At 41.1% G+C, this 12,096-nt stretch overlaps 1 protein-coding gene across 1 annotated transcript; it reads left to right on the forward strand.

Moving 5' to 3' along the window:
- Positions 1–466: 466 nt before the first annotated feature.
- Positions 467–2,407, forward strand: LOC147971803 (uncharacterized). The gene has a single exon (XM_087524129.1). The coding sequence runs from the start codon at positions 467–469 to the stop codon at positions 2,405–2,407; it is 1,941 nt and encodes a 646-aa protein (XP_087380255.1).
- Positions 2,408–12,096: the final 9,689 nt, after the last annotated feature.

Consider the following 12,096-nt stretch of genomic DNA (forward strand, 5'->3'; position numbering starts at 1 on the left):
TACGAGCACGCCAAGAAATCCAGACGAGTTGGCGATAGTTCTTGCGAGTGACCGAACTAATGGCAATTCAGAAGATGATGGCGATACGCCTACAGAAGGCAATGCCGATGTCAACATGGGTGATACCAATGTGAGTGATCATGAGCCCATATTTAATTCATCTGCGGCAGAATCTACTAGTGTTGATGAGGAACCAGTTAGTGTGGATATTTATGATCCAAGCAATTGGGGTAATCTTGATAACAAAGCGAGGGACATATTAGTGGAAAAGGGGCCTAAAAGGGAAGAAGAAAACACTAAATATCCTTTGGATGAAAATTTAAGACATTTTTCGTATAGCCATTACTCAAGAAAGATGAGCAATGGAGAGGTGCGTGATAGAAAATGGTTAGTGTTTTCAAAACACACAAAGAAAGTGTTCTGTTTTTGCTGTAAGCTTTTCAATTCTGATAAATGCAAGAGTGCAATGGGGAATGATGGGTTTTGTGATTGGAGGCATATTAATGAGAGACTGAAAGAGCACGAAGCTAGTGTCGACCATATTACCAACATGAACTCATGGAATGAATTGAGAGTTAGACTGAGCAAGCATGAAACAATTGACAAAGATTTACAGCAACAAATCACAAAGGAGAAAGAACGCATAAGGCAAGTTTTGTTAAGAATTGTTGTCATTGTGAAATTTCTTGGTAAGCGCAATTTGGCTTTTAGAGGATCCAGTGAGCAACTTTATGATGATTGTAATGGAAATTTTTTAGCTTGTATGGAGATGGTTGCAGAGTTTGATTTGGTAATGCAAGATCATCTTAGGCGTATTCAAGATAAAGAGATCCATCACCATTATCTTAGCCATAAAATTCAAAACGAGTTGATTTCTCTTATGGCTAGTGACATTACAAATTCCATTCTCAAGATTGTCAAAGTGGCCAAATATTTCTCTGTTATCCTAGATTGTACCCCGGATGTGAGTCATCAAGAACAAATGAGTTTGTTGGTTCGATGTGTTCATATATCTGATGGAAAAATACAAATTGTGGAGTACTTCCTTGCTTTTTTGGTAGTGGAGGACACATCTGGTTTGGGAATTTTCAAGGTATTGGTTGATTCTATGAAGTCCTTCGGTCTTAATATTGATGATATTAGGGGCCAAGGTTATGACAATGGATCCAACATGAAAGGAAAATACAAGGGGGTGCAAAGTCGGTTGCTTGAGGTAAATCCAAGAGCTTTGTATATGCCATGTGCTTGCCACAGTCTTAATCTTACCCTTTGTGATATGGCTAAATCTTGTGGTAGAGCTGTTTCTTTTTTTGGAATTGTGCAACGAATATATGTATTATTCAGTGGTTCTACGAAAAGATGGAAAGTTTTTGTTAGCCATGTGACAGATTTGACTGTGAAATCGTTGAGCAATACTCGTTGGGAGAGTCGTATCAAAAGTGTTAAAGCAATTAGATTTCAAGCTCCTAACATAAGATTAGCTTTACTTGAGTTAAGTGAAGATAGTGGTACCAAACCCAAGGATAGGAGTGATGCAAAAAATTTGTTTGATGTGCTTGGCAGCTATGAGTTCATACTTGGCATGGTCATTTGGCATGACATTCTATTTGCTGTAGATTCAGTAAGCAGGAAGCTGCAATCACCATCCATGTGCATTGAGACTGCCTTAAAGCAAATAGATGGTATGAGGACTTATTTTGACACTTATAGAGAGGAAGGGTTTGATTCTAGTGTGATCATTGCCAAAGAAATCGTAGCTGAAATGGGTGTAGAGCCATCATTTCCAGTAAAGCGTCGTGTTTCTAGGAAGAAACAATTTGATGAAGATGACAATGATGAAGCGATATTGGAAGCTGAGAAGGATTTTAAAGTCAATTATTTTTTGATTATGGTTGATAAGGCGGCCACTTCACTGAAAATCAGATTTGACGAACTTGAGTCATTCAAAAATATATTTGGATTTTTAATGAGTTCAACGGCCTTGAAGTCATTGGACCGTTCTGAACTTAAAGACAGTTGTACAAAATTTGCAAGTGCTTTCTCTTCGGGTGGTTCATCTGATGTTGATTTAAATGATCTGATTTCTGAGTTAATTGTTATGCAGTCAACTTTGCCCGATAGAACAATGTCCGCTATGGAGATTTTTGAGTTTGCAAGGGAAGCTGATTGTTATCCAAATATTGCTATTGCATATCGGATTTTCTTTACTATGCCTGTTACTGTGGCATCAGCTGAAAGAAGTTTTTCGAAGTTGAAATTGTTGAAGAACTACTTGAGATCTACAATGTTGCAAGAGAGGTTAAATGGCTTGGCAACTTTATGCATCGAGAAAAATTTGGTTGATGAAATTGACATTGATACTATCGTTAGTGATTTTGCATCTCAGAATGTTAGAAGAAAATTTTGAAGGTAATATGTAATACATTATTTGATATGCACAATCATTTTGGACGCACTTAATTATTTTCTTTGATACAAATTATATGTATATATGATGGTAATTAATTAGGCATTTATATTAAGGGCCCCGAAGGGCCTCGGATTGTAGTTTCGCCCCGGGCCCCCAAAATCTCAGGACCGGCCCTGATGGGCTACCCTTCCCCGCAAACACGACCTCCATCTGCACTACTGATAGCACATGGCTCGCCTTCTACTGCACCAACACCAAGGACGAATGACGTAGCTACCTCTTGCATAATCCGTTCCCTAGGACAACATTTCCGCTCCCCGGGCTAGACTCCATCGGCGGTGATGTCTCTTATTTCTTCGAGATACGAAAGGTACTCATGCGGTCCATCGAGGACGATATTGTTGCCGTCACGACCAACAACTGGAACTGCCCAGTCATCTTGTGTCACCCCGGGCGGAGCGTGGGTGCCTGGACGGAAGGAGAAGCCATACACATATGTTTTTGATATCGTGTTCCACAAAGATGGTCCCTACGGGATCACTGAGCACAATGACCTCGTCGTGATGGATCTTAATGAGGATGAAAACGGCATCCCCATTGTTAAAGATGTGAGGTATGTTATCAAGCACCCGTTTGATGATGATGATGAGGAGGAGGTGGTGGAAGAGTATGATGAAGAGGGAGAAGTGTACATCAATTATGAAGAAGAAGAAGAAGAGTATGAAGAAGAAGAAGAAGAAGTGTACATCAATAATGAAGAAGAAGAGTATGATGAAGATGGAGAAGTGTCCATCAGCATCTACGATGAAGAGGTGGAGTACAACAAGGCTTCAAGCATCGATGAGGAGAATGAAGACTTTGAAGAGGTGTTTTGTGGCAATGGTGCATTTAATGGTGATATGGAGAATGAGGAAAACAACCTACATAATTGTGACCACAAACAAGTGTCAAGCAACAAGGACAAAAGGAGAGGCAGAAGATGTCGCTGAGAGTAGCCAGGAGATCAACGCGTGGTATGCAGCATTGGGTGGAGGATTGGAATCAGATCCATGGGGAAGTCGTCGTGCTGCAACAAGGCGACGGTGAAGCAGGGGGCGTGGTCGCGGGAGGAGGATGCCATCCTCACCACCTTTGTCGCCAGGTTCCCCAACGCTGGCAACTGGACAACGCTGCCGCACAAGGCAGGGCTTCGCCGCTGTGGCAAGAGCTGCCGCCTACGCTGGCTCAAGTACCTCCGCCCGGCGCTCCGGCGTGGTGATACGTCTCCAACGTATCTATAATTTTTGCTTGCTCCATGCTATATTATCTACTGTTATTGGACATTATTGAGCTTTATTATCCACTTTTATATTATTTTTGGGGCTAACCTATTAACCGGAGGCCCAGCCCAGAATTGCTGCTTTTTTTGCCTATTTTAGGGTTTCAAAGAAAAGGAATATCAAACGGACTCCAAACGGAATGAAACCTTCGGGAACGTGATTTTCTCAACATATAAGACCCGGGAGACTTGGACCCTACGCCAAGGCACGTAACAGGAGGCCATGAGGTAGGGGGCGCGCCCCCACCCTCGTAGGCCCCCTGTTGCTCCATCGACGTACTTCTTCCTCCTATATATATCCATGTACCCCCAAATGATCAGAAACGGAGCCAAAACCCTAATTCCACCGCAGTAACTTTCTGTATCCACGAGATCCCATCTTGGGGCCTGTTCCGGAGCTCCGCCGGAGGGGGCATCGATCACGGAGGGCTTCTACATCAACACCATAGCCTCTGTGATGAAGTGTGAGTAGTTTACCTCAGACCTACGGGTCCATAGTTAGTAGCTAGATGGCTCCTTCTCTCTTTTTGGATCTCAATACAATGTTACCCCCCTCTCTTGTGGAGATCTATTCGATGTAATCTTCTTTTTGTGGCATGTTTGTTGAGACCGATGAATTGTGGGTTTATGATCAAGTCTATCTATGAATAATATTTGAATCTTCTCTGAATTCTTTTATGTATGATTGGTTATCTTTGCAAGTCTCTTCGAATTATCAGTTTGGTTTGGCCTACTAGATTGATCTTTCTTGCAATGGGAGAAATGCTTAGCTTTGGGTTCAATCTTGCGGTGTCCTTTCCCAGTGACAGTAAGGGCAGCAATGCACGTATTGTATTGTTGCCATCGAGGATAACAAGATGGGGTTTTCTTCATATTGCATGAGTCTATCCCTCTACATCATGTCATCTTGCCTAAGGTGTTACTCTGTTTCTAACTTAATACTCTAGATGCATGCTGGATATCGGTCGATGAGTGGAGTAATAGTAGTAGATGCAGGCAGGAGTCGGTCTACTTGTCTCGGACGTGATGCCTATATACATGATCATGCCTAGATATTCTCATAATTATGCTCAATTCTGTCAATTGCTCAATAGTAATTTGTTCACCCACCGTAGAATACTTATGCTCTCGAGAGAAGCCACTAGTGAAACCTATGGCCCCTGGGTCTATCTCTATCATATTGTTCTCCTACTACTTTTCTATTTACTTTGCCTTTATTTTACTTTGCATATTTATCATAAAAATACCAAAAATATTATCTTTATCATATCTATCAGATCTCACTCTCGTAAGTGGCCTCATAGGGATTGACAACCCCTATTTGCGTTGGTTGCGAGGATTTATTTGTTTTGTGCAGGTACGAGGGACTTGCGCATAGCCTCCTACTGGATTGATACCTTGGTTCTCAAAAACTGAGGGAAATACTTATGCTACTTTGCTGCATCATCCCTTCCTCTTCGGGGAAAACCAACGCAGTGCTCAAGAGCTAGCAAGAAGGATTTCTGGCGCCGTTGCCGGGGAGGTCTTCGCAAAAGTCAACATACCAAGTACCCATCACATACCCTTATCTCCCGCATTACATCATTTGCCATTTGCCTCTTGTTTTCCTCTCCCCCACTTCACCCTTGCCGTTTTATTCGCCCTCTCTCTCTATCCTCCCTTTCTTTCTCTATTTGCCTCTTTTTGCCCGTTTGCCTTTTTGTTTGCTTGTGTGTTAGTTTGTTTGCTTGTCATTATGGCTAGTCCTTTACCTTCTGCCTCTATGTCTGAAATCGGGGAAACTATTGTTGATAATAATTCTGATGCTCCTACTAAAGAACCCACTATCTCACATATAAAAAGATTCCGTGTTGGTAGTGGTAATATTATTGGAAAATTAGTTATTCAAGATTTCTTTACTTGTGCCGGTGCTTTACCTTCTATGGGTAGTTCTATCCTTCATAGAACTAGTAATCTTGCGGACGCTATTGCCATGCTTGTAGTTGAACTTGAAAGACAATTCATGCACATGCATCCTTCCATACAAAGGATTTTTCTGGAATTTTCTAATATTGAGCATTCTTCTGTTAAGCGTGCCGCTACTATCTTTTTGGCTCATGAGTTTAGATTCATAATAAAAGAGGCCAAAGAAATCTTTGCACATTATAGGGTGTACGCTTGCCGTCCTCCCATAGAGGCTATCCTCTTTGATCAAGAAGAAATAACGCATTTTCAATCTCTAGATTATGTTGCTTTCAATGAAAATCTTAGAAAAAGGGTTCCTACCGATGTTTTAGTTGACAGAATCTCTGAACTTAATGATGATTTGGCTATTCGAAATAATGAACTAGGATATTCTCTTGAATATAGGCTCACAAAGTTCTGTCAAAAGAATGCTTATAATGATGAATTGGTTGTGCAATATGAAGGACCAAAGGAGGAACCTATACCTCCCAAGGTTGATCTTGGGGACTTTTGTCCCATTAAATTTAGCCCTTTTGATTACTTTTTCTTGCCTCAAAGAAAACTTGCCGCCGAATATAGAGAATATGAGATGAGTTTTAATAATCTATCTTACTATTATGGCAATACCTAGATCTATTCTTGCTTGTTATGCCTAGCTAGGGGCGTTAAACAATAGCGCTTGTTGGGAGGCAACCCAATTTATTTTTATTCCTTGATTTTTGCTCCTGTTTAGTAATAAATAATTTATCTATCCTCTGTTTTGGTTGTGTTTTTTGTGTTTAATTAGTGTTTGTGCCATGTAGAACCGTTGGGAAGACTTGGGGAAAGTCTTGTTGAATTTGCTGTAAAAAACAGAAACTTTAGTGCCCACGAGAACTGCTGCCATTTTTATTTGTAAAGTGATATTTAGTTAATTATTTTTGCATATAATTAATAGATAAATTTCTCACATCTAGCAATTTATTTTAGAATTTTTTGGGTTCCAGATCTTGTGCTAGCTACAGATTACTACAGACTATTCTGTTTTTGACAGATTCTGTTTTTCGTGTGTTGTTTGCTTATTTTGATAAATCTATGGCTAGTAAAATAGTTTATAAACCATAGAGAAGTTGGAATACAGTAGATATAACACCAATATAAATAAATAATGAGTTCATTACAGTACTTTGAAGTGGTCTTTTATTTTCTTTCGCTAACGGAGCTCACGAGATTTTCTACTTTAAGTTTTGTGTTGTGAAGTTTTCAAGTTTTGGGTAAACATTTGATGGATTATGGAACAAGGAGTGGCAAGAGCCTAAGCTTGGGGATGCCCATGGCACCACCAAGATAATCTAAGGACACCTAAAAGCCAAAGCTTGGGGATGCCCCGGAAGGCATCCCCTCTTTCGTCTACTTCTATCGGTAACTTTACTTGGAGCTATATTTTTATTCGCCACATGATATGTGTTTTGCTTGGAGCGTCTTGTATGATTTGAGTCTTTGCTTGTTAGTTTACCACAATCCTCCTTGCTGTACACACCTTTTGAGAGAGCCATACATGATTTGGAATTTGTTAGAATACACTATGTGCTTCGCTTATATCTTTTGAGTTATATAATTTTGCTCTAGTACTTCACTTATATCTTTTAGAGCACGGTGGTGGATTTGTTTTATAGAAACTATTGATCTCTCATGCTTCACTTAGACTATTTTGAGAGTCTTAAATAGATGGTAATTTTCTTAAAATCCTAATATGCTTGGTACACAAGATTAATAATAAAACTTTCTTATGAGTGTGTTGAATACTATGATAAGTTTGATGCTTGATAATTGTTTTGAGATATGAAGATGGTGATATTAAAGTTGTGCTAGTTGAGTAGTTGTGAATTTGAGAAATACTTGTGTTGAAGCTTGTGATTCCCGTAGCATGCACGTATGGTGAACCGTTATGTGATGAAGTCGGAGCATGATTTATTTTTTGATTGTCTTCATTATGAGTGGCGTCGGGGACAAGCGATGGTCTTTTCCTACCAATCTATCCCCCTAGGAGCATGCGCGTAATACTTTGCTTTGATAACTTGTAGATTTTTGCAATAAGTATATGAGTTCTTTATGACTAATGTTGAGTCCATGGATCATATGCACTCTCACCCTTCCACCTTTACTAGCCTCTCTAATACCGTGCACCTTTCGCTGGTATCATACACCCACCATATACTTTCCTCAAAACAGCCACCATACCTATCTATTATGGCATTTCCATAGCCATTCCGAGATATATTGCCATGCAATGTTCCACCATTCCGTTTATTATGATACACTCCATCATTGTCATATTGCTTAGCATGATCATGTAGTCGACATCGTATTTGTGGCAAAGCCACCGTTCATAATTCTATCATACATGTCACTCATGAGTCATTGCATATCCCGGTACACCGCTGGAGGCATTCATATAGAGTCATATTTTGTTCTAAGTATCTAGTTGTAATTGTTGAGTTGTAAGAAAAATAAAAGTGTGATGATCATCATTATTAGAGCATTGTCCCAGTGAGGAAAGGATGATGGAGACTATGATTCCCCCACAAGTCGGGATGAGACTCCGGGCAAAAAATAAAAAAAGGAAAAAGAAAAAGAAAGAAAGAAAAGAGGCCATAAAAAAGGAATAAAAGGCCCAAATAAAAAATGAGAGAAAAAGAGAGAAAAAGAGAGAAGGGACAATGCTACTATCCTTTTTACCACACTTGTGCTTCAAAGTAGCGTCATGATCTTCATAGTAGAGAGTCTCTCATGTTATCACTTTCATATACTAGTGGGCATTTTTCATTATATAACTTGGCTTGTATATTCCAATGATGGGCTTCCTCAAAATGCCCTAGGTATTCATGAGCAAGCAAGTTGGATGCACACCCACTTAATTTATTTTTGAGCTTTCATATACTTATAGCTCTAGTGCATCTGTTGCATGGCAATCCCTACTCACTCACATTGATATCTATTGATGGGCATCTCCATAGCCCGTTGATACGCCTAGTTGATGTGAGACCATCTTCTCCCTTTTTGTCTTCTCCACAACCACCATTCTATTCCACCTATAGTGCTATGTCCATGGCTCACACTCATGTATTCCGTGAAAATTGAAAAAGTTTTGAGAATGTCAAAAGTATGAAACAATTGCTTGGCTTGTCATCGGGGTTGTGCATGATTTAAATATTTTGTGTGGTGAAGATGGAGCATAGCCAGACTATATGATTTTGTAGGGATAACTTTCTTTGGCCATGTTATTTTGAGAAGACATAATTGCTTAGTTAGTATGCTTGAAATATTATTATTTTTATGTCAATATGAACTTTTGTCTTGAATCTTTCGGATCTGAATATTCATACCACAATTAAGAAGAATTACATTAAAATTATGCCAAGTAGCACTCCGCATCAAAAATTCTGTTTTTATCATTTACCTACTCGAGGACGAGCAGGAATTAAGCTTGGGGATGCTTGATACATCTCCAACGTATCTATAATTTTTGATTGCTCCATGCTATATTATCTACTATTATTGGACATTATTGGGCTTTATTATCCACTTTTATATTATTTTTGGGACTAACCTATTAACCGGAGGCCCAGCCCAGAATTGTTGTTTTTTGCCTGTTTTAGGGTTTCGAAGAAAAGGAATATCAAACGGACTCCAAACGGAATGAAACCTTCGGGAACGTGATTTTCTCAACAGATAAGACCTACGAGACTTGGACCCTACGCCAAGGCACGTAACAGGAGGCCACGAGGTAGGGGGGCGCGCCCTACCCTACCTGGCGTGCCCCCACCCTCGTGGGCCCCCTGTTGCTCCACCGACGTACTTCTTCCTCCTATATATATATATATCCACGTACCCCCAAACAATCAGAAACGGAGCCAAAACCCTAATTCCACCGCCGTAACTTTCTGTATCCATGAGATCCCATCTTGGGGCCTGTTCCGGAGCTCCGACGGAGGGGGCATCCATCACGGAGGGCTTCTACATCAACACCATAGCCTCTCCGATGAAGTGTGTGTAGTTTACCTCAGAACTACGGGTCCATAGTTAGTAGCTAGATGGCTTATTCTCTCCTTTTGGATCTCAATACAATGTTCTCCCCCTCTCTTGTGGAGATCTATTCGATGTAATCTTCTTTTTGCGATGTGTTTGTTGAGACCGATGAATAGCGGGTTTATGATCAAGCCTATCTATGAATAATATTTGAATCTTCTCTGAATTCTTTTATGTATGATTGGTTATCTTTGCAAGTCTCTTCGAATTATCAGTTTGGTTTGGCCTACTAGATTGATCTTTCTTGCAATGGGAGAAGTGCTTAGCTTTGGGTTCAATCTTGCGGTGTCCTTTCCCGGTAACAGTAAGGGCAGCAAGGCACGTATTGTATTGTTGCCATCGAGGATAACAATATGGGGTTTATATCATATTGCATGAGTTTATCCCTCTACATCATGTCATCTTGCTTGAAGCGTTACTCTGTTCTTATGAACTTAATACTCTAGATGCATGCTGGATAGCGGTCGATGAGTGGAGTAATAGTAGTAGATGCAGGCAGGAGTCGATCTACTTGTCTCGGACGTGATGCCTATATACATGATCATGCCTAGATATTCTCATAATTATGCTCAATTCTATCAATTGCTCAACAGTAATTTGTTCACCCACCGTAGAATACTTATGCTCTCGAGAGAAGCCACTAGTGAAACCTATGGCCCTCGGGTCTATCTCTATCATATTGTTCTCCTACTACTTTGCTATTTACTTTGCCTTTATTTTACTTTGCATCTTTATCATAAAAATACCGAAAATATTATCTTTATCATATCTATCAGATCTCACTCTCGTAAGTGGCCTCATAGGGATTGACAACCCCTATTTGCATTGGTTGCGAGGATTTATTTGTTTTATGCAGGTACGAGGGACTTGCGTGTAGCCTCCTACTGGATTGATACCTTGGTTCTCAAAAACTAAGGGAAATACTTACGCTACTTTGCTGCATCATCCCTTCCTCTTCGGGGAAAACCAACGCAGTGCTCAAGAGGTAGCACGCGGCGGCTTCACCGAGGAGGAGGACGACCACATCGGAAGCAAATACATATACCACTTCTTCGGTACACCCCCTGGACACATCGACGGCCCAGATTAGAAGATACCTCTTCAGTACGATAAGTGAGGAGGGATAGGATGGGAATTTTAGAGGGGGCGCGGCGTAACGCGGCGCGCGGATGTACGGTCCGCTGTACGCCGTACGTGGCGGTGTACGCCCGTGTGAGGGGCGGCCCACACGTACTTAGTCCACCACCGCCGTCCCCGCATTAATCCGGCACGGATTGCGGTGGCCATTTACGCCGTGCAGCGCCCCGTCGAATCGCCGCAGTGTGGACTCTAATCATCGGCGTCGGCCCACGCGCGGCGTCGATTCCCACGCTGACGCCTGCGTTCGCCGCCTTTCCATGCCACCGCTTTGACCGCCTGCGCACGCCGCCCCCTCGCCTGCTGGCATTAATCGCCGGTACCCACCCCGCCCCTCTCCGCCCTAATGTCTACTACACAACCTTCTTCTTGTAGATGTTGTTGGGCCTCCAAGTGCAGAGGTTTGTAGGACAGTAGCAAATTTCCCTCAAGTGGATGACCTAAGGTTTATCAATCCGTAGGAGGCGTAGGATGAAGATGGTCTCTCTCAAGCAACCCTGCAACCAAATAACAAAGAGTCTCTTGTGTCCCCAACACACCCAATACAACGGTAAATTGTATAGGTGCACTAGTTTGGCGAAGAGATGGTGATACAAGTGGCATATGGATGGTAGATAAAGGTTTTTGTAATCTGAAAATATAAAAACAACAAGGTAACTAATGATAAAAGTGAGCGTAAACGGTATTGCAATGCGTTGAAACAAGGCCTAGGGTTCATACTTTCACTAGTGTAAGTTCCCTCAACAATAATAACATAATTAGATCACATAACTATCCCTCAACATGCAACAAAGAGTCACTCCAAAGTCACTAATAGCGGAGAACAAACAAAGAGATTATGGTAGGGTATGAAACCACCTCAAAGTTATTCTTTCTGATCGATCTATTCAATAGTCCGTAGTAAAATAACATGAAGCTATTCTTTCCGTTCAATCTATCCTAGAGTTCATACTAGAATAACACCTTAAGACACAAATCAATCAAAACCCTAATGTCACCTAGATACTCCAATGTCACCTCAAGTATCCGCGAGTATGATTATACGATATGCATCACACAATCTCAGATTCATCTATTCAAACCAACACAAAGTACTTCAAAGAGTGCCCCAAAGTATCTAGCGGAGAGTCAAGACGAAAACGTTTGCCAAACCCTATGCATAGGTTCATGGGCGGAACCCGCAAGTTGATCACCAAAACATACATCAAGTGGATCAATA

The sequence above is a fragment of the Triticum urartu genome, chromosome 5A (assembly GCF_056163025.1).
Source record: "Triticum urartu cultivar PI428250 chromosome 5A, HENAU_Tu73, whole genome shotgun sequence".
Classification (NCBI taxonomy): Eukaryota; Viridiplantae; Streptophyta; class Magnoliopsida; order Poales; family Poaceae; genus Triticum; species Triticum urartu.

Excerpts from the sequence above, each read along its gene's own strand:
- LOC147971803 (XM_087524129.1), top strand. The coding sequence starts at position 467 with ATGGGGAATGATGGGTTTTGTGATTGGAGGCATATTAATGAGAGACTG.